At 45.1% G+C, this 26,285-nt stretch overlaps 1 protein-coding gene across 1 annotated transcript; it reads left to right on the plus strand.

Annotated features, from left to right (window-relative positions):
* Window positions 1–597: 597 nt before the first annotated feature.
* Window positions 598–25,422, plus strand: CENPM (centromere protein M). The gene is made up of 6 exons (XM_030190030.1): window positions 598–806; window positions 6,102–6,181; window positions 13,099–13,197; window positions 13,739–13,818; window positions 14,145–14,236; window positions 24,449–25,422. Exons 1-6 carry the CDS (start codon window positions 750–752, stop codon window positions 24,584–24,586), a joined length of 546 nt encoding a protein of 181 aa, XP_030045890.1. The 5' UTR covers window positions 598–749; the 3' UTR covers window positions 24,587–25,422.
* Window positions 25,423–26,285: the final 863 nt, after the last annotated feature.

The raw sequence follows: 26,285 nt of genomic DNA on the forward strand, positions 1-26,285 counted from the left end.
ACTTCTACTACTACTACTACTACAAATCATTTCTATAGCGCTACCAGTCGTACGCAGCGCTTCACAGTTGAACATGAAGAAAAGACAGTCCCTGCTCAAAAGAGCTTAGAATCTAAATCAGGACAGACAGACAGGACAAATAAGGGATAAGGGTAGGACAGACAGATAGGACACATAGTATAGGCAGTTATGCAAAGATTATCATATGCACACAGCAGTAAACAACAACATCTACAGAGTACATCCAAAATTTAATTTTTATTTCCATATTTCTATTTTCCAAATTTCCAGACAGCAGATGTACAGATCCGGATACTGCACAAGCCGGCACGTTTGAAAATATACTGAGATTAATAAAAATGCTACCAGCAATAAAGAACGACAACTTCAATGTTCAGCAGCTCATAGGTTTACTGGCTTTGTATTGAGTGTGCGGGGATGACGGCTGCGCAGGGAAGGGGAAACTTAGACAAACCCAGTTGGTTTCAACGTTTTGACGTCACTTGGTCTCTTGTCTTATTGCGCCTGACTACATGACGCCCACCTGATTTAAATACGCGGGCTCGTTTTGAAACAACAACCCCCCCCCCCCTCTATTTTACTGTAATATACAAGTAGCGACCGCGGTCTGTTTGAATGGGGTGGGGTGGGTTGGGCGTGTATTGGAATTGCTTGTTGCAGTTTGCTTTGCTGCTCGCGTTTAGTGGATCGGGTAGACAGAAAGTGTGGAAACTCAGCCAGTGCCGCTTATGTCCGTATTGAAGCCATTCGACAAGATGCCGGTGCTGAACATGGCTACCGTGCTGGTAGGTATAATAGAAGAGAACTTACGGGCTGGAAATATTATGTTCGTTCAGTACTTGTGCACGGTTTGTTCTTTGGCTAGTAGGATGGGGGTGGGGAGACAGGTTCTCAAGCGTGCTGTTGTTTTGCTGGGTTGGTTTGTGTCTTCGTGGTAGTGGAGATAGAGAGAAGAAAGTGTGTCCGTCGTCCCTTGGTCGAAGGAGGTCCAAAGCGAGGTGGGTTTACTGGGTTGGGCCTTGGCTGCCTGGATCTACTTAAGTGCCGTTAGTTGCTGTACTGTGTGTCTGCTAGGCTAGCTAGTGTCAGGTTAATTTTCACAGAGGAGCTGTTTAAATAGGGCCACTGGATTTTGGGTCCTACTTTTTTTCAGTAGTAGCTCAACGTGATTTATATTCAGGTACACTGGGTATTATGACTCTGGGCAAGTCACTTAATCCTCCATTGCCCCAGGTTCAAAATAAATGTATGTATGCAATATGCAAGCACTCTGATTGTAACCACAGAAAGGAGATATATATATAAACATAGTAACATAGTAGATGACGGCAAAAAAAAAAGACCTGCATGGTCCACCCAGTCTGCCCAACAAGATAAACTCACATGTGCCATTTTTTGTGTATACCTTACCTTGTTTTGTACCTGTCTTTTTCAGGGCACAGACCATATAAGTCTGCCCCGCCTCCCACCACCGGCTAAGCTTCTGGGGATCCCTTCCTTCTGAGCAGGATTCCTTTATGTTTATCCCACACATGTTTGAATTCCGTTACCGTTTTCCTCTCCACCACCTCCCGCGGGAGGGCATTCCAAGCATCCACCACTCTCTCAGTGAAAAAATACTTCCTGACATTTTTCTTGAGTCTGCCCCCCTTCAATCTCATTTCATGTCCTCTAGTTCTACCGCCTTCCCACCTACGGAAAAGGTTTTGTTTGCGGATTAATACTTTTCAAATATATGAACGTCTATCATATCACCCCTGTTTCTCCTTTCCTCCAGGGTATACATGTTCAGGTCAGCAAGTCTCTCCTCATAAGTTTTGTAACGCAAATCCCATACCATTCTTGTAGCTTTTCTTTGCACCGCTTCCATTTTTTTTAACATCCTTCGCAAGATACGGCCTCCAAAATTGAACACACTACTCCTATAAAATCCCATCCCTTTTCCACCCAGTCCTTCTTTGTGGGTTAGCATTGCTGCCCCCCCAACCCCCTTCCCTTTAGGTCTGATATTGCTCCTCCGCTCTCTTCTCTCCCCCCCACCCAAAACACCTGTAAACTGTGTGAATTGCTGGCAGTAGCAGGTCTTCTCACAGGTCTCCCACTTACCCATCTCTCTCCTCTTCAATCTGTTCAAAATTCTGCTGCACGACTAATATTCCGCCAGTGTCGTTATGCTCATATTAGCCCTCTCCTCAAGTCACTCACTGGCTTCCTATCCGTTTCCGCATACAGTTCAAACTCCTCTTATTGACCTATAAGTGCATTCACTCTGCAGCTCCTCAGTACCTCTCCACTGTCATCTCTCCCTACATTCCTTCCCGGGAACTCCATTCACTGGGTAAATCTCTGTTATCTGCACCTTTCTCCTCCACTGCTAACTCCAGACTCCGTTCCTTTTATCTTGCTGCACCTTATGCCTGGAATAGACTTCCTGAGCCGATACGTCAAGCTCCATCTCTAGCCGTCTTCAAATTTAGGTTAAAAGCCCACCTTTTTGATGCTGCTTTTAACTCCTAACTCCTGTTCACTTGTTCAGAACCCTTATTTTATCATCCTGACTTTAATACTACTACTACTTAACATTTCTAAAGCGCTACAAGGGTCATGCAGCGCTGTACAATTTAACAAGGAAGGACAGTCCCTGCTCAAAGGAGCTTACAATCTAAAGGACAAAGTATGCAGTCAATCAAATTGGGGCAGTCTAGGTTTCCTGAATAGAGGTAAATGGTTATGTTTAATATTCCCTTATCTCTGGTTTGTCTGTCCTAATTAGATTGTAAGCTCTGTCGAGCAGGGACTGTCTCTTCACGTTCAAGTGTACAGCTCTGCGTACGTCTAGTAACGCTATAGAAATAAGTAGTAGTAGCAGCCTGGATAGGCTTGATGCGCTAATTTTTCTTCATTTCTAGGAAATTGAGTCTTAATAGTCGCTTAAAAGTATTGATATAATTATTTATTCATTCGTATTTTATTTGTTGATTGTCCAATTGTTTATTGTGCACTGTTATGGTGGATTGGAAACGTTTGTGAAATGTCAGTTGAACAGAAAGATGGTTTCATAAGCTTTATGCATCCTCATGGTCCCACTACTTCATTTTATTGGCCGGTAAGACGCAATACTTGCTGGATCCCAGAACAACTTACCATTGCTGTTATTCCAGCTACATCAGTGACATCATCTGGTCGGCAATATAGTTTCCCTGAAACCGTTCTCTTGCAGATCAATGATGCTCTCAGAATTTTTATTTATTTATTTATTTACCACATTTATACCCCACATTTTCCCACATGTTTGCAGGCTCAATGTGGCTTACAATAGACTGAAAAGCCTAAACAACTCAATAATACTAAGATGCACACATGATGAAGTAACTGAAGAAGGCAGGCTTGGGAACTTGCAGTAAAGATACCCACCCGTGGCTGTTACTGCGTGGCCCCTATGGCGATGGGGATGCTGGTTTCAATGTGATAACCAGTAGTGGTTCAGCCATCGTGGACCAACGCAATACATCGTGCACACAAAATATAACATACTTTGACCTGAGTAAATGGCTACTTAATGGTGGCGTTGCAAAACAAAAACATATCAGTGTTGTAAAGCACAATTTTCTCTTTCAGATGATACTGTTCACAAGCTGATTCAGGCAGACATTTTTTTAATAATTGGCTTTGAACTTTGGTACATTTTACCATTTGTGCTGACAGTGCCAACTTTGAAGAGATCCTGCAAGGCGGTTATAGATGCTGGTTAGTTGCAAATCTGGCAGTATTATGTCCAGCACAAGCATAATGCTTGTTCAAAATTTCAAGTCTGTATCTTTGTTTGCATGGAAGTTGTTGCGGTCTGAATATTGGTCCGATGAGTCGCGACCAATTTTGATGCACACTTTGAGTCAACTTGTTTGACTGGATTTTGCATCTATAATGTTAAAATGTATTTCATCGGAATTAACATCAAAAACTGTACAGGATTTGAATTTTTTTAGCCATTCTTATAAATGTTTGGATTTTATTAGACCCCAAAAATGGCATTTTGGTAAATGTCGTGCACTCATAGACTGACAACCTTTCAGAAAAGGGGGTCTAGATCTGCAACTATTGCAGTTAGAGACCTCAAATTTTGGGAAACTTCGTTTAACACCTGACTCGCGCAACAAATAAAACGTGAACAAAATTGGAGAACATGATGGTGGGAACTTTTTTTAATTTTAGACCACTTGGCATGGAATGACCTGAAGGCATTTTTGGCTTTGAAAAAGAGGACATTGGAGGTTGGGGGTTCTTTTTTCTTAGCCTATCCTTGTAAATGTATTGTAAAAATGGGATTGACGAAATATGTATTTTATTCACCAGATCAGCTTAAATCATTCCTAGAGATGAGACAACTCTAATAACATTCTAAATTTAAAAGGGAGGTATGCAGTCTAGTTTACATAAAAGTTTTTATATGGACTGTAATCTTCTCTTTTTAGCTCCCCCCTAGTATTTTTTTGTGGTCTAAGGAAGCTTAAATAATAGTTTGCCTGTCGTTGGTGAGGCCCCACCTAGAGTATTGTGTTCAGTTTTGGAGGCCGTACCTTGCGAAGGATGTAAAAAGAATTGAAGCGGTGCAAAGAAAAGCTACGAGAATGGTAAGGGATTTGCGTTAAAAGACATATGAGCAGAGACTTGATGACCTGAACATGTATACTCTGGAAGAAAGGAGAAACAGGGGTGATATGATACAGACGTTCAAATATTTGAAAAGTATTAATCCGCAAACGAACCTTTTCCGGAGGTGCGAAGGCGATAGAACGAGAGGACATGAAATGAGATTGAAGGGGGGCAGACTCAAGAAAAATGTCAGGAAGTATTTTTTCACGGAGAGAGTAGTGGATGCTTGGAATGCCCTCCCGCGGGAGGTGGTGGAAATGAAAACGGTAACCGAATTCAAACACGCGTGGGATAAACATAAAGGAATCCTGTTCAGAAGGAATGGATCCTAAGGAGCTTAGCCGAGATTGGGTGGCAGAGCCGGTGGCAGGAGGGGGGGATAGTGCTGGGCAGACTTACACGATCTGTGCCCTGAAAAGGACAGGTACAAATCAAGGTAAGGTATACACAAAAAGTAGCACATATCAGTTTATCTTGTAGGGCAGACTGGATGGACCATGCAGGTCTTTTTCTGCCGTCATTTCATTTACTATATTAAGGTTTTGTATCTTTACCTTTTCCTTTTTTTCTTTTTATGGCTGTATTTCATAACAAGATTGTTCTTGTTTAACTTGTTGAAATAAAGAAATATAACTAAAAAAAAACAACTTTATTTTTTGCTTTAGTATTGAACTGAGGAGACCTGCATTCATGCAGCTGGTGGGAAGGCACTCGTGCATGCACTGTGGAGCATGGCTCGCACTCCACTAAGCTCTCTCTTTAGCTTTGGCAAAATGCCGGACTGGGCGATGTGGATCAGAGTCACCCACCGCTTTTTCAATGCCTTAAATGAGGTCACATCAGAAAAATTGGGAAGCACTGTAGGTACTTCCACTAGTTCTATTGTATCGTTGCTAGGGATAGGCACCTATAAAGTTTTCATGTAATTTTGTTTGGAATAGGGTACATGTGCACAATACCTTTTACATGTGCCTTGGGAGAAAAGGCACATATGAGCACATAGTATATACGTTATTAGTGATGGATGACATCCGACTTGGGAAGTTAAAAACTGCTGTCTACAGTTGCTCTTCAAGTTCTTTTGTAACTGCTACTCATTACTTTTAACCTTTTCCCTTTGTACTTTTTTGTAAGAATGTTTAGTTGTTAAGAGATGTTGCCTTTCCTATTTAAATTGTAGTTCTTTTCTGTTTCTTTTTATTTTTTATTTATTGTAAACTGCTTAGACCTGCTAGTTAGCATTAGCGGTATAGCAGATTTTTAAACTAAACTTAAACTACCAAATGTTCATTGCTCTTGTAGTATTTGTCATAGAACATTTATAAATTGTCAGACCTGAACCAGAAGCTCAGGAATTTTATTTCTTACCTGTTTTAGAGAAGGTTGACATTCTTGCATAAAATATCTTTTTTTTTTTTTCCTTCCAGTTTGTAGGAACGGAGGAGAGTCACAAGGAGCAGCTTGCAGAGGCCATGCTGAAGGAATCTAAAACATTTGATGTGAAAATGTAAGCTTTCAGTAAATGATTTTGTGTTTGGCACATCAGTCCCTAACAGTCTCCCCCTCGTTAACTTTTTTTTCCGTTTATCTTTTCATGCAGGACTTGTATGTTGTTTCTAATTATTTTTCTGTGTTAAACCCACTTGTATGCCTTATCTTGCCATGAGTACTTCATAAATGGTACACATTTGGTTCCATCTCCATTGAAATCAACTTGTATGCACTGCAGATAAGAGTAAATAGGATATTAGGAAGTATTCAGGAAAAAAATAGAACCCAAAACTTGGCATATAGTGCCTCTATTAATCCATGATAAAACCACACCTTGAGTACTGTATGGTTTTTGTTGTCCCATCTAAAACAAGTGGGGAAAGCATGCAGAGCATGGCTCAATTCTTTTCAACCCTCGGTATGTGTGTTGGGTATGTATGTACATGATTGTGTGGGCATGTGCTTTCTGTGTCGATCAGGAGAGATGAGGGGAAAACAGTTTGGAAGGTGCATTTCTTATGTTAAAATTCTTGATACTCCGCTGTTTCTGTGAACAGATCACAGCAGCTAACAACATCAGTATGTAATAACATTGAAAAAGAGCACAAAGCAATCGTAGGAAAGACAAAGATCAAACAAACAGAGTCACTCTTTCAAGGGAGCAGGGTAAGGAATACAAGTCGAGAGAGGACATACAAAACCACTTAAAAATCAGGAACAAGCTGTTGTGTCCAAGCAGGTCGACTTGATTTCAGAGGGCCCAAAGGCCATTTCAAAGAAACTAGAGTTCAATACGGTCTTGAATTTTTAAGAAACATTTCGTGCCTAATATTAGGGGGGGAAGACTATTACAGGGAGGGGAGAGAAATAAAAAGCAGCAGAACCAGTGGACTCATAGTGGGCAGATCTTGGGGACGGAAGCACTAGTCAGTTGAAATCCAGGGAACGTAATAATCAAAAAGGAGTTGTAGGGATTATAAGGGAAAAAAGCTGCTCTGTCTCCGTCAAGCCCAGCATCCTGTTTTCAACAGTGGCCAATCCAGGTCACAAATACCTGGCAAGATCCCAAAAAAGCTTAATATATTTTATGCTGCTTATCCCAGAAATAAGCAGTGGATGTTCTCCAAGTCAATTTAATAATGGTCTATGGACTTTTCCTTTAGGAAGCCTTCCAGACCCTTTTTAAATATCGCTAAGCTAACCACCTTTACCCCATTCTCTGGCAACAAATTTCAGAGTTTAATTACACGTTGAGTGAAGAAAGAGAGATTTTCTCCGATTCGTATTAAATTTACTACTTTGTAGCTTCATTACATGCCCCCTAGTCTTAGTATTTTTGGAAAGAGTAAACAAACGATTCACGTCTACCGGTTTCACTCATTATTTTATAGACCTCTATCATATCTCCCCTCAGCCGTCTCTTCTCCAAGCTGAAGAGCCCTAGACACTTCAGTCTTTCCTCATAGGGAAGTCGTCCCATCCCCTTTATCATTTTCGTTGCCCTTCTCTGCACCTTTTCTAATTCCACTATATCTTTTTTGAGATGCGGTGATCAGAATTGAACACACTATTTGAGGTGCGGTCGCACCATGGACCGATACAAAGGCATTATAACATCCTCGCTTTTTGTTTTCCATTCCTTTCCTAATAATACCTAACATTCTATTTGCTTTCTTAACTACCGCAGCACACTGAGCAGAGGATTTCAACGTAGGCTGGTTCTCCCAGTCTCTGGCCTACAGCAAGGTTGAGCCTAATAGTTGCTCCCAGGTTACCTGATCCCCAGATTGGACCTAGTTGAGTGTGGAGCTGCTCACCCTTGCATATACTCGCCCTCTTTAGCACCCCGTGGACGAGGCATTTCGCTCAGCCATGTTGGAGGGGCACAGGTCCCTTCCTCTCATAGTCCATACACTCTGTTTGGGTGTCTTTCTCCTGGGCTCCCCTGCAGCTATCGAGCTTTGAAAAAAAAAAATAATTCAGCATGGGGGATGGTGGAGATGCTGGAGCCCTGATCCAGTTGGCCCATGTTAGGGGACAGGCCTAGCCAAGCATGCCTACCAGCAAACTTTGGTCCATTTGCAAGAGCCAGCAGCTTTGTACAGCTTCAGACTTCATCCCTCATGTGATACCAGAAACAGCCTGGAGGGGGGGGGTAGCACATGAGGAGCTCCTTCTGTCCGCTTACTGTGCTGAAGTATCAGGACCTGCAGTCCTGATGACTTTGGTGGAAATGGCAGCCATGTTACATTCTGCTTCAGTGCAGCAGGAGAGCTCTCAGCCCTCATTGGGGCTTGGAGAGGTGAGGGGGGTGGTATTTCTCTTCAACCCAGGTCTACCCTTGAGGGTCCTAGTTCTTTTTGGCTCCACAGCTTAACTCAAATGGTTAAGTATCCCTGCAGGTGGAGGATGGCCTCTCAGCCAGCAGAGGGAACTTTAGGTGCCTGGAAGCTCCTAGCCAGGGCCCAGTTTTGGGGGCCAACACCACACGGGGATGGGAGAGGTCCCTGCGGGCAGTTCTGGATGGTCTCCAGAGGGTCAGCAGCATCTCTTGGTGGGCTCCTTCAAACTGGATTTGGAGGAAAGGTCTCTCCCAGGTAGGGGGATGAGGAGTGGTCCCATGTGATTCAGCCCTTCTGTTTGCGAGGAGCACTCTTGTCTAATTGACAAGGTCTTGGAGGCCCTTGGGATACCTAAGGTTCCTGCTTCTGACCCCTTTGAGTGGGATCCCTTACTGGAGGGGCCTCAACAGGGCCTCTAGAGCATTTTCTGCTTCACAAGGCCCTCATTCATATGATGCTTAAGTTGAAAACCCTGGATGGGGCCCTTAGGGAGGCCAGGTCCCTAGATCTCCATACCTTCACACCTGAATGAAGAGGTTGAGAGATATTGGTTGTATCCTAAGGTGGACATGCTGGTTACAGTAGTTACCAAGGTGACCATAGTCCAAGTGGAAGGGGGCTCAGCCCCTCTGAGAGCTCCACAAGAAGTGGGTGGTGCAGCAGATCACCTAGCCTCAGTGGGGGTGTTCAGGTTGCTATCTGCAGCAGCTATGTGGCAATAACTACATTGGCTGCAGCTGTTGTCTGAGTCACCTGAGATTTATTATTTAGAGTCAGGTGCAGCTTTCCTGGAAGATGTTCTCTATATGGTCTGCCTTTCCTCCTGGTTGGTGGCCGCTTCTGGTGGGTCAGCGTTGGCTGTGGCTCTGTCACAGATGCGGCCTCTAAGAAGCTTCAGTCAACTGTTCATTAGGGGTGCTTGCTGTTTGAAGAGGATCTGGAGAAGTTGAAGGATATGGAGGAGGCCCAGCCTCTCTGCCTCCCGAACTGAGGCAAAAAGTGTTCAGTGATTCCCCCACCTAGATGGAGCTCCAGAAGAGAGGGCCATTTTCAGCTAGGTCTCTAGTTTGAAGTGATCCTTTAAGCCAGGTTCCTGTTCATGGCCCGAAAAAGCTGGTTCTCCAGGCTCCTCTGGTGGGACTGCAGCAGCCAGATCTGCCCAATGAGGATGTACTGGGCCTCAGTTTTTCCGGTTTTGAGGGGGAGATTGGATGTCTCCCTGCTGTCGTGAACGGGCCTGCATCACCTCGGATTAATGGGTCTTGGAGCACTGTTCTGATGCTTTCATGGTTTCAAAAGAAGTAAAGAAACAGGAATGACCACACAAATGGACATGGAACAGATGCCAAAACTTAAGACCGCAAAACAAACACAGGCTGTGTGTTCAGCTATAGAGCTTTCTTCGGGAGTCTTATTGCATAATAAGCAACACACTTGAATAATACTTAACAAGTGGTGGGGAAATGCTATCTGTCCCTGTGTTAACGAAATTGCTGGCATCCTGGTCCATTTGTGTTGTCATTCCCACTGTTTTCTTTGCTTCTTTTGGTTCTTCTGTTGGGAGTGTTTTGGTCTTCATGGTTTCCCCATGTGGCTTGGCCCTAAAGCAGCAGGCTTTCACTCATACTGTGCAGAATTTGTGCAAGCTAGGGATGGTGGAATCTATTCTGCCTGTGGAGCAAGTTTGGGATGCTATTACTACATTTATTTTGTGGTCCCAAAGAAGGGCTGCTCCTTTCAGCCCATCCTGGATATAAGACAAGGGAATGCCTGTCTACAGGTTCAGCTATTTCACATGGAAACCCTCTTGACTGTGATGGCCTGAGCTCATCTCTGTGAGTTCTTGATGTCCCTGGACCTCACAGAGGCCTATATGCACATTCCCATTGCAACCCATCACAAAAGGTATCTGAAGTTTTGTATGCTGGGGCACCACTTCCAATTTCTGGCCTTGATGGTTTGGTTTGGCTATAGCTCCCTGCACCTTTTCCAGTGGTGATGGTGATAGCTGCATATCTGTGACACCAGATCATCCAGTTTTATCCTTATCTGCACAGCTGGCTGACTTAGGCCAATTGGTAGCAGAAGCCAGTTGGACACTTCAGACCATCTCTCTCTAGAGGGTTGGGTTGTAAGTTTTGGATGTCCACTTTGACAGTGCTCTGGGATGTCTTTTTCTCATAGAGGACAAAAGGGAAAAGCACAGATTGTGAGCTATTGGGCCCTTCTTCTTCCCCCCCCCCCCCCCCCCCCCCAAGGTTTGGAACTACCTGCAGTATTGGGGTCAATGGCAGTGAGGCTGTGTGTGAGGACACATTTGCGGCCTTTACAGTGGGCTCTGTTATCGCATTGGGGGCCCCTGTTTCTCAGAACTTCATGTCCCTTGCCTCTCCTTGCCAAGGTGAGATCCATTATAGACTGGTGGGACAGTCCTGGTCATCTCCTGAGGGGTTGTCTGGGTGCTAGTCACCATGGATGCGTGTCTCCTTGATTGAGGAACCCATTGAGTCAAGTGACAGGAAGTAACCTGGTCCAACAATTGCCCTGTTCTTGCTGGAATTCCTACCTCTCCTTCAGGGAGGATAGCCAGAGAGATGTCACAGTGCCACTGCCACTACAGTGGTCTATATCAACAAGCAGGATGGAGCCAGAATTCATGCAGTGGCTCTAGAAGCAGCATGTCTTGTTGAGTGGAGACACATCTACAGGCCCTGTCAGCAGTTCACATTTCAGGCAAGAAGAATGTGCAGGCAGACATTCTCAGCTTCTCTCTCTCTCTCCCCCCCTCTCTCCTGGATCTGGCAGAATGGGAGCTGGGGCCACAAGCCTTTTCAGATCATTCTGGACCATTGGAGCCCACCAATGTTCGATCTGATGGCTTCCAGAGCCAACACAAAAGCAGACAGTTTCTTCAGTCATTGGAGGGAGGTAGCTTCTTGAGGAGTCTTCCCCCCCCCCCCCCCCCCAAATGGCTGCTGATAGGCTAGCACTTCGCAGAATTGCACAGCATCCTCATCTGGTCTTCCTAGTGGCATCAGATTGGCCCCAGAGGTTGAGGCCTTCAACAAGGCCCAGTGGAAATGGAAGATATGGATCTCTTCTAGCTTAGTCTGGCCCTTGAGGAGGCAACTAGAGAGGTGTGATTTTTCTCCAGCAGTGGTTTTATGCTACTTTGCTCTTGGAAATCTTCCACCTCACTAGCATATATCAGTCTGGAGGGCTTTTTGAGACCTGGTGTAAGAGATGGTTGCTGACCCTGTAGAAGGCTCAGCTCCCTCATACTCTATTTTGGGGTTTTTGCAGCAGGGCTGATCAATGTCTGGCATTGGGCTTTTTGAACATCCAGGTCGCTGCCCTCCAGTTTTTGAGACAAGGTAGAGGGCATCTGACTCTGCATGGGGAGGTGGCCCAGTTTCTGAAAGGGGTGGCGCATTTGTGCCCTCTGTGTCTGTTCTTTTTTTTCCTTTGTGGGAGCTGAATTTGGTGCTCCAAGGCTGTTTGAGCCTCTGAGGTTGGCCTCTGTTATGGACCTTATGCTCATGACAGGTTTTTCTTGTGGTGAATACCTCGGCACATAGTCTCAGCTGAAGGCTGTGTCTTGCTGGGATCCGTATGTTTCCTTTGCAGAAGACTTGCTATCAATTTGCACAGTTCCTTTTTTTTTTAATGTATATTTTATTGGTTTTGTTTTCAACAAACATGAGTTGTAAAATATTTTAAACCGGTATAGAAAACAGACAATGTAAAGTTGAGCTACTAAGAAAATATTGTTTAGGTAGTCGATGAAGACAGTCCAAAGTTTTCTGCTTTTGAAGTCTAGCTGGAGGGCCTGACAAGTGAAAATATAAAGAAGTTTAAAATTCTTTATAAAGTAGAACCCAATTCCACCACATATATGGATATCTTTAGAGCAATAATAATCAAGAAGTCAAATAGGGACTTATCCTCTTCCGATGGTAACGTGTTTGATTTCTAGATGGTGTATTTTGAAGAAGAGATCTGTAAATTGAATAATATCTTGTAGTTTTGTTCCAAATGTCTGACAAAAATCTTGTACACTAATGCGTTAAGGTGCCAACCTCCTTGTGACAAAACAGCATAATTCGGAGGAGGAAGAACCAGATAACTTGCATTTGCTAGGTGTTCACAGAGGTCTGAGGAGCAGGAAATACATTTAGTGGTGGAAGATGACAATGATGCTGTTGGTCATAGCAGAAAAGAGGCGGTGATCCACAACCTAAGCATAGTAATAGAAAGACCAGCAGACCAGCAGTCTGGAACTGTGCAGCTTTATAATCACCTGCTGTGGCCACATTTCGCTCACAAGCTGTGTCAAGAGTAGAAACTAATGTACCAGTAATCAAATTTAAATCGTACAAATCATAAAAATCATAAAACTTAGCTTTAAAATTAAAAACTTCAAATTAAAAAATATATAGAACTTCAAAACCAAATGAAGAAAATAATCAGGGGTAACTGAGATGCTTACACTTGACTTTCACCTTTGTAAGAAAGTTGAGCTCAGGCAGTTGGAGGTCCAGCCTCCCCTATATCCTTCACTAACTTCTTTTTTTTTTTTTTTTAATGTCAGCCATTTGGCAAAGTCCCTTCCTTTGCCTGCAGAGAATGATAACCTTCGACCCCGTATTGATCTGATTGTATTCCTGATCAACCTACAAAGTCAACTCAGGTACAGTAAACTTCAGAAATCGAGTTTTACAAAGACCATGGAGCATCAGCTTAGAGCCTTGCTACTATGGATCTTTTAAATATTTGCTATAAAAACTGGCTTCTGTTTGCCATCAGTCTTAGCACCATTCTTATAAACCACTCCAGGCTTCATCTCATTTCTCCTCTACATGTCCAATATCTTTCTGTCCATTTCTGGACACTCAGCCAATTGGCAAATTCTCAACACACCAAATCCAGTGGAGGGAGGAACAGTTAGGTTCAAGAAGTTCTGCATATTATCAAATTAGATAGAAATTGTATAGTAATATCATATAGAACAATATTTTCACTAATGGATGGATTCACTAGCATTGTTCAGGGATAATGTCTTTGCCAGAATTTGTGCAGTAACTATTTTCTTGATAAACTTAAGTGGCTTAAATATAACTTCATCTCAAACTGAAGGAAGCATTTTTATTTCCCAAACTGGTAAAGATGCAGATCTTTCATTTCTTTCTCTTACATGGAAAAGTTTAATGTTTGTATTCTCTCTTTGATAGCTATGCTACAGTAATATCATCGCTGTCACGTGTGGATGCCAACTTCTTCCTGGGAAAGGTGTGTTTTCTCGCTACAGGAGGTAAGTGAACAAGACCCAAATGTTGCTTCTAGACTGTTTCTGTACTTCGTGGAGCTGTGTTTATGAGTAGGACTTTGAAATCCCTTTGCTTAGTAGCACTGGCACTGACTTGGTGATGGTTGTGGTGTTACTATTTCCTGTTTTGTTTTAATGGACTTCCAAATTTTCAATCTGACTTGGGCAGAAAGGGAGGAAAAGATGCACCCTCCATCTGGTTTGTCCACTTTCTGTGTTGAATGTGTTCTGCCATCTCTCATGCTGCCTCTTCTGTCCCCTCCTTTGAATAAGTGGTTTCTTAAGCTAGCCTCCTTCTCTTTTTACTCCAGGTGGACAAATGAAGCACACCATTGTTGAGATGTCCACAGTTAAGAAATTGGCAGACTCCTACCTCAGCATCCTGCTCTTTTCTGAATTAAATGTAAGGATATTTAAATCTTGTGAAAGATTCCCAATGGTCATCAATAGAAACTGAGCCCATTTTCAAAAGTTTTATGTCCATCAGACCAGCACAAAACTCATGGGTTATACCCTTCAGGCAGATAGAGGTATAAGCTGTGAGCTCTACACTATAAAATGTGCCATGCCCTATAAGGAGCAATACATGCTGGATCATGAGATAGCTTTGGAAGTTCCACTCTAAGTACATCTGCCTCTGCCCCTGCTAATTGAGGAAATGGAGAAAATGATATCTAGACCATTTTCCATGCATAAAACTCTGGGCAATTAAATCCTTAGATCAATGCTTCCCAAACAGTGGGTTGTGACCCTTTTGGGGTCACGACCTAGGTGGACTGTCCATAGGTACTACATCATTCTGCAACTCCAGGGGTTTCACTTGTATTTGGCTGCAATCATGGGGTCACAGGCACAAAAGATTGGGAAGTGCTGCCTTAGATCTAAGAGAGACCTTGGGGGTCAATGGTTTAGCAATTTTATTAAATATTTGGCAATCCACTTATTGAGCCTTTGATTTGGATGTTTAATAAGTGTGTCAGACTGGCATTTTACTGGGTTCCATATGACTTGTTGGTATTGTCATTATATGGAAACCAGGTAAAGACCCAACTAAGTGTGGATCTTATAGGCATATTTCGCTCCAATATGTTGATAATTAAATCCTGGTGAAAATTTTGGCTAGTAGGGTTACATGCTGTATGCTTCGCTTGATCCATGAGGACCAGGCAGGATTTTATTACAAGTCACCATATTGCAGATAATTTGGACAGCAACATATGAGAATTGCCCTATAATGGTGGTATCTATTGATGAGAGAGCATTCAAAAGTGTCTGCCCTATATTCTTTAGGTTCTAAAGGTAGGCCTGGTCAGGAGACTTTCTAAATGGATATGAGTGATTTATACAAAACCATAGGCTGTGAACATGGGGTGTACAAAGACCTTTTGAGCCACAACAGGATGCCAGGCAGGGCTGTCCTTTATCCCCATTTCTGTTTGCTGTGGTGATAAAGCTACTGGCACAGATGATTAGGAATAGGTAGTGAGACCATTGAAGGACTATGAACGGACAGGTCATAGTAAAATTTACTTGTTTGCTGATGATCTCCTATTTACATTGACAAATCCATCAAACTTGATTGTACCATTGATAGAAGAGCTGGACAAGTTTGGAGGGTTTTTGGGCTTTAGGATGAATGTTGAACTGGGATTTTAAACATTGATCTTAGTGAAATGATAAGGAATATTAAGGATAAGTACCATTTAACTTGTCTAAATCGCATATTAAAAACTTAGGATATAGATCGTATGACACCATGGAACGGAGAAGTCGCTGAATGCAAGCTCTTCTGCCACCTCCATTTTTTTTTTTTAAACCTCCGATCCCCTTTTTGGCCCAACACTCACCACTTGGTCGTTTGGGCAGTCTTGGTATGCTCATTGGAGTCAGGTTGCGTTGGTGGGGCATCGAGATGGTGTCCAAAATGGCAAGGAAGAAGCAGGCTCAAGGGCACATGCAGATGACAAGATGGCGGCACTGCACAGCCCTGCGGGACCATTACAAAGTTCAACTTGGGTTTCCGAGGTGGCTGTGGAGGTGGCAATGCTGATGGAGGCCGTGTTGGACAAACACTTTCAGACTTTAGATGCCAAATTAAGTGGCGTGAAGGATCAGCTAGCAGTGTGGCTTGACTCTGCAGCTCCAGCTGCATGGAGGATCCCGGGGCAGCAGCGAGTACGGAGGGAATTTCCCGCGCTTCGCAGTTTGTGGCGGTGGCCATTTTGAATTCGCCAGGGGATGCGGATGTTACGGCTCTGGAGGAGCAGGGCCGTGCTGGGCTGCTGCAGAGGCTGCCGGAGGGCTCTCCGGTGATTCGGGAGCCTCGGGGGCAGATTCCTTTGGAGGCATCGCAAGGACAAGAGGAACCTTTTTCTCCAGAATTTATTTTATTGTTGCACCAGGCTTTTTTGCTTAAGAAGGCTTCACCTGGTGATTTCAGTTCCCTGCAGGATTCTCTCACTTCTGAACCTGTGGGATCGGGTTCAGGAGTCGGTGCTTTACCCCCCCCCCCCCCCCTCCAGTGCTGAGACCCCGCCATCGCTGAAACGGAAGAGACTGGGGTCTGAGTCCGAATCGGGCTCGGTGACATTGCTGGGGCTGCAGCGCTCGCTGGTTGAGGGGGCCGGAGGGTCCGCTAGAGGGTCTCAGGACTCGGAGATTTGGAGGAAGGTGAGCTGGTTCAGGAGGACCAGGATGATGCCAAGGCGGTTCGCATCTTTCATAGAGAAGAACTGCATTCACTCATTTCTGAGTCTTTGTGGGCGCTAAATATTGAAGATTCTGAAGCTGTGGCGGCAGCAGCTGTGAACGCAAAGATGGCTAGCACTAGGACGCCAACTCGAGCCTTTCCAGTTCATAAAGCGATTCAGGAGCTTATTTCGGATCAGTGGCTGGAACCGGAGGGGAACCTAAAGGTGGCACGCAAGATAGCTCGCCTCTATCCTGTGGGGCAGTCTCATGCCTTTTCTCCTTTTCTAAGGTGGATGTTCTGGTGGCGGCGGTCACCAAGAAGACCACTCTCCCGGTTGAGGGGGGAGTAGCTCTCAAGGACATGCAGGATCGTCGCTTGGAAGCCTCCTTGAAGCGAGTTTTTGAGCTGTCGGCTTTGTCTCTGCAGGCTTCAATATGTAGTTCGTATGCGGCTCGGGTCTGTCTGTCCTGGCTGCAACAAGCTGTGCAATAGGAGCTCAAGGAGACGGCTACTTTGTCTGAGGTAGCTCCGCTGATGGAGTCAGGATTTGCTTTTTTGGCTGATGCTCTGTATGATTTGGTTCGGGCTTCGGCTAAACAGACGGCGCTGTCGGTCGCTGCTCACCGGCTTCTTTGGCTCCGCCACTGGTCGGCGGATATGGCTTCTAAGCAGCGGCTCATGAAGTTACCTTTTAGGGGTAAACTTGTTTGGTGAGGAGTTGGAAAGGATTGTGAAAGATTTGGGAGACTCTAAGTCTCAGCGTTTGCTGGAGGACAGACCCAAGTCTGGGTCTAGAGGGGCGTCATCGAGGCCGAGATTTCGGGAGGTGCGCTGTTATCGCCCCGGCAGGACCTCGGTTCCTTTTCAACGGTCAAGTTTCAACAGCGCTCCTTTCAATCTGACAAAAAAGCCACTGGTTCTGCTCAGCAGCAGGGGGGCACTAACAGAGCCTCACAATGACAGGGTCCCGGTCCACTCTCCCGTGCCTTGTATTGGGGGTCGTTTGTCCCTCTTTCTGGGTGAGTGGGCCATGATCACGTCAGACCGTTGGGTTCTCGATCTGATAGAGCATGGATACAAATTGGAGCTCCGGGCTCCCTTCAGGGATGTTTTTTTGGTATCCCACTGCGCTACGGTCGGAAGGAAAAAGGCGGTGGCAGAAACGTTGCTCTCCCTGTGTCAGGAGCGGTGGTTCTGGTACCTCAGTCCAAGCTTCAGGAAGGTCGCTATTCCATTTATTTTGTGGTCCCTCGAAAAGGGGGATCTTTTCGTCCAGTTCTCGATTTAAGGAAGGTGATTGAGTCGCTGATGGTGCGGCATTTTCGCATGGAGACGCTGCGAGCAGTGCAGCCCGGGGAATTCCTCACATCGTTGGATCTCAAAGAAGCGTATCTGCATATCCCAATTTGGCCTCTTCATCAGAAGTTTCTGCGGTTTTGGGGCAACATGTCCAGTTCCGCGCCTTGCCGTTTGGACTGGCCACCGTGCCTTGCACCTTTTCCAAGGTCGTGGTGGTGGCAGCGTTTTTGCGGAAAGAAGGAGTCAGAGTTCATCCTTATCTGGACGATTGGCTGGTCAGGGCGGACTCAGAGGCAGTCGGGCGGCCACGTCCAGGGTGTTGGAGGTGCTACAATCCCTCGTTTGGGTAATCAATTTCCCGAAGAGTCATCTAGTGCCCTCGCAGTCTCTCGAGTATTTAGGAGGTATGGATCGGGGGTGCATTTTTCTTCCCGATGGCAGATGGATCAAGTTGCAGGCGCAGATGCGGAGGTTGTTGCAGATGCCTCGGCCTCTGGCGTGGGATTACGTGCATGTGCTGGGGCCCATGGCGGCTACGGTGGATGTGATTCCGTGGGCAAGGGCTCACATGAGACCGCTTCAGGTAGCGTTGCTCAGTTGTTGGTCTCCGACGTCCCTGGATTATCAGTGCCGGCTGCCTTGGACTCCTTCGGCCAGTGGTGGCTGGCAGAGGTTTCCCTCAGGAGGGTGTTGCCCCTTGCTCTCCCGCATTGGAGGTTGTTTACGACGGATGCCAGCCTCTCGGGATGGGGAGGCTCACTGTCTACACCATTATGCGCAGGGCCGCTGGTCGGAGGAGAAGTGGTGGTCCATCAGTCACCTGGAACTGAGGGCGATTCGGTTGGCCTTTCTGGCATTTCAGGGGATTCTGGACGGCCGAGCGGTGCGGGTCCTGTCGCACAACATGACGGTGGTGGCTTATATCAATCACCAGGGCAGTACAAGGAACAAAGACTTGACGGTCGAGGCCACCTTCATTTTGGCGTGGGCAGAGTCATCTTCAGCTATTGTCTGCGGCCCACGTTGCAGATCTAGAAAACACACGCGCGGATTTTCTCAGTCACGCTCTAGATCCCGCGGAATGGGAATTGGCTACAGAGGCATTTCAGTTGATTTGCAGCAAGTGGGGCTCCCCAGAGATGGATCTGATGGTGTCCATGTCCAGGGTCCAATGCCAAAGTAGGTTGGTTCTTCCCGTGCACTCCGCTCCATGGATAAATCCTTCTTATCTGTTCCCTTCTCCACTACTGCCAACTCCAGACTTCGCGCCTTCTGTCTCGCTGCACCCTACGCCTGGAATAAACTTCCTGAGCCCCTACGTCTTGCCCCATCCTTGGCCACCTTTAAATCTAGACTGAAAGCCCATCTCTTTAACATTGCTTTTGACTCGTAACCACTTGTAACCACTCGCCTCCACCTACCCTCCTCTCTTCCTTCCCGTTCACATTAATTGATTTGATTTGCTTACTTTATTTATTTTTTGTCTATTAGATTGTAAGCTCTTTGAGCAGGGACTGTCTTTCTTCTATGTTTGTGCAGCGCTGCGTATGCCTTGTAGCGCTATAGAAATGCTAAATAGTAGTAGTAGCTGGGATCGGAAGGGCTGGATGCTCTCACACAACCGTGGCCACCTGCCATGCTTCTGTATGTATTTCCCCCTTGGCCTTTGATTGGTTGGGTTCTTCAGCGAATTTGGCTTCACTCGGGTCTAGTGATTCTGGTAGCGCCGCATTGGCTGCAATGTCCGTGGTATGCGGACTTGAGGCATCTGCTGGTCGAGGGGCCGTTTCGGCTTCCGGATCTTCTGCATCAGGGTCCGGTGCCTATGGAAGATCCTTGCCGCTTTGGTCTTACGGCTTGGCTCTTGAGAGGGCTAAATTAAGTGATTGCTACTTTGATGAGGGCGCGCAAACGATCTACGACTACAGCTTCTCTGGGGAGTGCTGACTATTTAGAGGAAGGTTTGATTTCTGAGGACCCCGGACTGGAGGATTCAGGTGCAGAGTTTTCATTACCGGGTGAGGACTCTTCAGAATTTTTCACAAGGAGGATTTGCAGGAGCTTATTTCTTTGTTTTCTTCTACCTTGTGTTTGAGGAAGAGGTTCCCATGGTCATGGAAGGATGTAGGATGGATCTTCTGGTGAAGGGCATTAGAAAGCCAGGTAAGAGTTTCCCTATTCACCAGGATATCATGGATATTATTCAGGCACAGTGGGATGTGCTAGATTCTCCTTTCCGGCTCGCTAGGTCTATGGTTCGTCTCTATCCTGTTCCAGATTCGGCCAAGGCCCTTCTCAAGCCACTGGTGGTGGATGCGGTGGTCTCTGCTGTTACTAAGAGTGGAGGAGTGGCCTAGTGGTTAGGGTGGTGGACTTTGGTCCTGTGGAACTGAGTTTGATTCCCACTTCAGGCACAGGCAGCTCCTTGTGACTCTGGGCAAGTCACTTAACCCTCCATTGCCCCATGTAAACGCATTGAGCCTGCCATGAGTGGGAAAGCGCGGGGTACAAATGTAACAAAAATAAAATAAATAAAAATAAATATGGTTCCCATGGACAGAGGCACGACTGTTAAAGACATTCAGGATAGACGTATTGAGGCTCTCCTAAAGAACAGTTTTGATATCTCCACTTTAGTGGTTCAAGCAGTTATCTGTGGTTCTTTGGTAGCCCGAGAAGTCCATGGCCTTGAGACATTAAGAGTAGTTGTAGCCTCAGTTCAAGTGGAAGAATTTCTCACCACCCTCAGTATCAAGGAAGTGTACATGCATATAGCCGCCGCAACAGAGGTTTCTATGTTTTGTGGTGCTGGGCCGTCACTTCCAGTTCAGGGCTTTGCCCTCTAGTCTTGCTACAGCTATAATAATATTTACTAAGGTTATGGTGGTGGTGGTGGTGGCAGCGTCCTTCCTTCAGTGGAGAGAAACAGAAGAACCTCTGTAGAAACGCACAGACAGCAAAGGTGATCTAGGGAATGAGGAACTGACGAACGTTCACCAAAACAGATATTATTGAGGAGGGACCCAACTTGGCCAAGTTTCAGCTTTGCTTTTGTCAGGTGTCTACAAACATATTTTAATAAAATCAATTAAAAATAAAATCACAACAGTCCAAAAAAAATGATATAAAAAAAAACATGTAGACAACACATTGAACATATTCAACATCAAAACTGACACATTACCACCAGATTCCTTCAAAATAAATGCTGAAAGGTTCAGTAAAAAGACATCTTCCTGTAAATGAACAAACTTAGGCAGTGTAATTGAATAAACGTGAAGGATGTTAACAATGTTGTTACACTTTATAACATCCTTCATGTTTACTCTTTTGATTACACTGCCTAATTTTCTTCATATGTTGTTTTATTTATATATAGATATATTTTGTATCTTATATATTTTGGACCACTGTGATTTTATTTTTAATTGTTTTTATTAAAATGTTTGTAGACACCTGACGAAGGCAAATCCGAAACTTAGCCAAGTTAGGTCCCTCATCAATAAAATCTGTTTTGGTGGACTCTTGTCTGTCCATTCCCTTGATCACCTTTGCTGTCTCTGTTGGCTGTCCTTCCTTCAGCATCAGGGAATCCAGAGTTCACCTGTATCTCAACAACTGGCTCGTTGGTGTGTTTGGACAGCGTGACGACAACAGACAAAGTTGTCTGCTGCAGTTGGGTAATCAATTTCCAGATGAAAAGACATCATTGCAGATGCTGGAGTATCTTGGCATTCAATACAGCATGGGACAGGATCTTTCTCATGGAGCAGAGGAGGTGGAAGCTGGTTCAACAGATTCATCTTCATTCAAGGCAGGCCCAGGTTCTGGGGTCAATGACAGCAGCGATGGAAGTGCTGTCATGGGCAAGGGCTCATATTGTGACCATTATAGGAATCTCTTCTCAGCTGCTGGTCTCCGGTGTTAGAGGTACCACAATCTTTCTTGTACACTGGTTGCCAGACAGAGTATACGATGGTTGTTGCCCAGGAATTTGACTGTCTGAGCTCCCTTTCCGATAGCACGATGAGAGGTGGTGACAGTGGACACCAGCAAAGTCAGGTTGGGAACTCATTCCAGGCTGCATCTGGTACAGGGCACCTGGACAGAACAGGAATCTCAGTGATCCATAAATGGCTTGGTGCAGTGCAGAATGCCTTATTCGACTTTGCTCCTTTTCTTGCAGGGGCCCCAGTCTGAGTTTTCTCTGACAATGCGACGGCAGTGGCTTATATCAACGAGCAAGGCGGGATCTGCAGTCATCTGTGGCAGGGGAGGCAGCCTCCCTCGTAAGTTGAGCGGAGAAAAATCTTCTTTGCTTTCTTGGCAGCTCACATTGCTGGGTCTTTGGGTGTGGAGGCGGACTTTCTCAGCAGGCAGTCTTGGACACAGGAGAGTGGGAACTATCCAGCCAGGTGTTTCAACTGATAGTGGACCAATGGGGTTCTCCACTTCTGGATTTGAACCAGGCTCTATGGCAATCAGTGCTGTATTGCAGCCCTGGCCAGAAACACATCTACTGTATGTCTTCCCTCCTTGGCCTATGGTAGGCCGCGTGTCAAAGGATCGGATTGCGCTGGGGTTGAAGAATTCTCAAAGGTCCAAATTGGCCACTGAGGCCGTGGTACATGGACCTGATTCGACTGCTGGATGGGAGTTCTGTCTCCTGCAGGTACACAGCCTACTGAAGCAAGGTTCGGTGCTCATGGAGGATCCGTGCCCCTTTGGTCTTTCAGCTTAGCCATTGAAAGGTCTCGGTTGAGACGAAAAGGTTATTCTGATTCGGTCATTGCTATCTTGATTCAGGCTTGGAAACTCTATACATCCATAGCATATGCGAGGGTGTAGAGAACATTCATTTGAGGGCTGGTGTTATGAGCGCGGATTTTCTTCCTTTGCTGATATTGTGCACATCCTTCTCAGGCAGGACTTCAGAAAGGACTGGCCTTGAGTTCTCTAAAAGTTGCAGCTTTGGCCTGTTTCAGGGGCCAACTACAGAAGACGTTTCTTGCAGCTCACCCAGATATCATTCAATTTCTTGCAGGGAGCAGGCAGCTTGCAACCTCCCTTTCATACACTATATCCAGAGTGGCACCTTAATTTAGTCCTTCAGGCTCTTCAGAAACCTCCTTTTGAGCCACTCTGGAAGGCCTTCTTGAAAGATCTTACTCTAAAGGCAGCATTCTTGGTGGCTGTTGGATTGGTACATAGGTTTTTGGAGCTTTAGCTTGTCAGGATCCCTTTCTTTGCTTTTCAGAGACAGGGGTCTCCCTGCACACGGTTCCTTCCTGTCTTCCTAAAGTGGTATCTGCATTTCATCTCAACCAATCGCTTCTCGATGTGCGTGGAGTCCTCATTAGACATCTCAAAGTGACGAATGAGTTTTGCTTTTTGGTAAACAGAAGGCTGGCCTCATGGCTTCCAAGCCCACAATTGCTAGATGGCTGAAGGAGACTATCACATCAGCTTATATTGCATGCAGGGAAGCAGGCTCCTCAGTCCTTGCAGTCTCATTCTACGAGGCATACAGCAACATCCTAGGCAGAGACTGTTTACGGCGTATATTTGCAAGGTGGCAACGTGTTCGACGCTGCATACCTTTTGCCATGCACTACAGGGTGGACCTTACGGTGCACTCAGAAGTAAGTTTTGGAGCTGGTTCTGCCATTATTTTTTAGATTGTAAGCTCTATTGAGCAGGGACTATCTCTCTATGTCAGGTGTTCAGCGCTGCGTGCGTCTGGTAGTGCTATACAAATGTAATAATAATACCACCCATTCTAGGGTTGAACATCCCACAGGTTCTGGAGCAATGGGAAACTTCCTAATGAAAGGAGAAATTAGGTCTTACCTGATTTTTCTTTCCATAAGTCCTTCCCACTATTCCACAGGCCTGCCTGAGGTTTCCGAGATGTTTAGGCAGTGCAAAGTAATGGGTCGTGGTACTTCCTGCATATCTCTTGTCTAAAAGTTGTCCAGAGATGTCAGAGGTCCACGTGTTTGCTTATCTGGTTAGTGTTACGTTAGTGAGTTGTTTAAAGTTGTGTTTATGTTTGTTCTTACTGCTTGTCTGTGTAAATACTGAGGAGCTGGACTGGATGCCAAGAGATGGCTCAGTTTTCAGTTTCTCCACCTGCTGGTTGATGGATACAACTATCCCACAGGTTCTGGAATAGTAGGGAGAACTAATGGAAAACAAATGATCAGGCAAGACATAATTTCTCCTTTTTAACCCCAGGGTTGAGATTTGGGGAAAGGGGATGAAAATGAATAGTGAAAAGGGGTATGGGTAGGGAAGAGTGAAAGTGAAGGGATAAGAAACACAGGAATTAAGGTTGGGAGTGGAGAATGGGATTAAAGAAGGATGAAGGGCAAGAGATGAAAATTGAAGGAAGTGTGATAGAATGGGAGAGTAGAGCAAATTGAGAGTGGAAAATAGAGAAAACGTATAGGGGAGAATACAGCTCAACAAGAGATTTTGTACAAATATGCTTCAGAATTTACACATAACCAGCTGAAGAAAGCTGGGGGCTGTGCTCATAGCTATTTATTTTTACCACATAACAGACCTTTTAAGAGAGCCATTTGCCTTTTGTTTTATTTGCTGCTGTTTTGTTTTTTGTAGTCTGAAAGGGATTGCTGCCACACAGCACAGCGTCTGCTCCAGATGTTACGCATCTGTGCTGGCCACGTGCCAGGGGTTTCTGCTCTGTACCTGGGTTCCATGATGAGATTGACAAGCCCCACTTCTGAGGCTATGTAATGGCATCTGCATCATTATCAATTACTTCCCTTTGATGCCAGGAGTGAGATGAAAAGGAATCTGCTGTTATTACCAAATGCACAGCACAAAAGGAAAAATACTTTATTTTACCTTAATGACTGAGGTAATCCTTGTAAAGATGGCTAGAGATACATCATGATGTCGTTTGAAACTACTGAAAATGATGTGGAAGAACCAGAAAACGTTTCCTGTTAATAATTTATAAAGTGCAGTCTACAGATGAATGAGTGAAAAGGAATGAATACCAAGAGCTCAAGCGATATTTCTGTAAACAGTGGTATTTGGACTTCTGTTTACTGGGCAATACTACACCTCCTTTTCCGATAATCCATGATGGCACTTCTGAATTCTGTTGGACAAAAATGGTGGTATGCCTGATCGGCAGGCTACCTTTAACCTGAACTCATCTGGTAAACCTGGATTTGGACATTATCTGGGAAAAGGTGAGCCAATTTCAATTCAAGAATAGATCTTGTAAATCTGATTTCCCCTTTAAAGAAATGTGAAAAAATCACTGCAGATTCATTTAGAAATTAAGTTTGAAAACTGGGGTGTCATGTAGGCTAAACCAGTTCTAAGCCAGATAAATTTTAGAAGAAAAAATCTAGTTACTTTGAAAATATTAAAAAAGCCTTTTATGGAGGTTGCTTGCCATGTCACTCTGTCAAGCTATGTCTTAGCTCATTGGTTTGAATCATATTTCCTTGTATACCAGCTGTTCAATGAATGCAGGGTAAGAATGCATTCTTTTCTAATCTGAGGACCTCAGATAATGTGTAATTCTTATCAGGTGAGGAAATAAAACATCATTTGCTTTAGAAACAGTAATTGTAAAGCCTCTTTTCTTGGCATCACTCCACTGGTATGAACCAATGACTGTTATCCCTTCCTACCAGCAGATGGAGGTAGAGAAAACTGAATTTTGACAGTAACATCACCAGCATGAGCTACAGTGCTCCCTGGAACAATCCAGTATTTTTCTGTACCATCAGCAGGTGGTAGGGGTGTGCTGACAGTGCTGCTGTCCTTGGCCTAGCTCCCCGCTGTGCTGGCCGCAACTGCACAGCAAGGTTGAACCTAAAAGCCCCGCCCAGATCAGTCTCGAGACTGTACCTGGTTGAGCTTGAATCTTGGCTCCAAAGCCCCCAGTTGCACTTCTTTGTGCCACTATGTGAGGCTTTGGCTCAGTCCTATGGGGCTTTCCCAAGGGGTCGGCTCTGTGTCTCTCCCACCCCCCCCCCCCCCAAAAGTGCTTGCTTCGACAGCACATATGTCAAAAAAATTTTCAATTGGCCTGGCTAGCTTTATGCCCTTTGTGGGGGGTAATGCTGTGGTAAAAAACTAAGGCAATTTCCCTTTAGGAAATTCTTTAGGTGCACCCAGAGAGAGCCGGGGACAACAGAGATGTTGGAGGCCTTGGCCATAGTAAGCCCCAGGGCATTTGGACATCTGCATGCATCTATGTGATAAAGCATGCTGGCGGCACATGCCTTCAGAGCCAGCAGCTGAGCAAGGATAATGGATTTTTATAGTGTGTAATGTCTCTGTTTTCTCTCTTTGAGCATTTTACATGTGCTGTTCTTTCCCCCTCACCCCTTCAGCTGAAATGGATACGTTTTTCTGTGTGCCTTCCAAGTTAGAATCCCCTTCTCTCTCAGTTCACTCAGACTGGGAGAAC

Source organism: Microcaecilia unicolor, chromosome 1 (assembly GCF_901765095.1).
Source record: "Microcaecilia unicolor chromosome 1, aMicUni1.1, whole genome shotgun sequence".
In the NCBI taxonomy this organism is placed as follows: Eukaryota; Metazoa; Chordata; class Amphibia; order Gymnophiona; family Siphonopidae; genus Microcaecilia; species Microcaecilia unicolor.

Bases quoted from the DNA above. Each gene is read 5' to 3' on its own strand.
- CENPM (XM_030190030.1), top strand. From the start codon at position 750: ATGTCCGTATTGAAGCCATTCGACAAGATGCCGGTGCTGAACATGGCT. The intron at 13,819-14,144 runs GTAAGTGAACAA...TTTTTACTCCAG, and splicing joins GTGTTTTCTCGCTACAGGAG to GTGGACAAATGAAGCACACC. The intron at 14,237-24,448 runs GTAAGGATATTT...TGTTTTTTGTAG, and splicing joins TGCTCTTTTCTGAATTAAAT to TCTGAAAGGGATTGCTGCCA.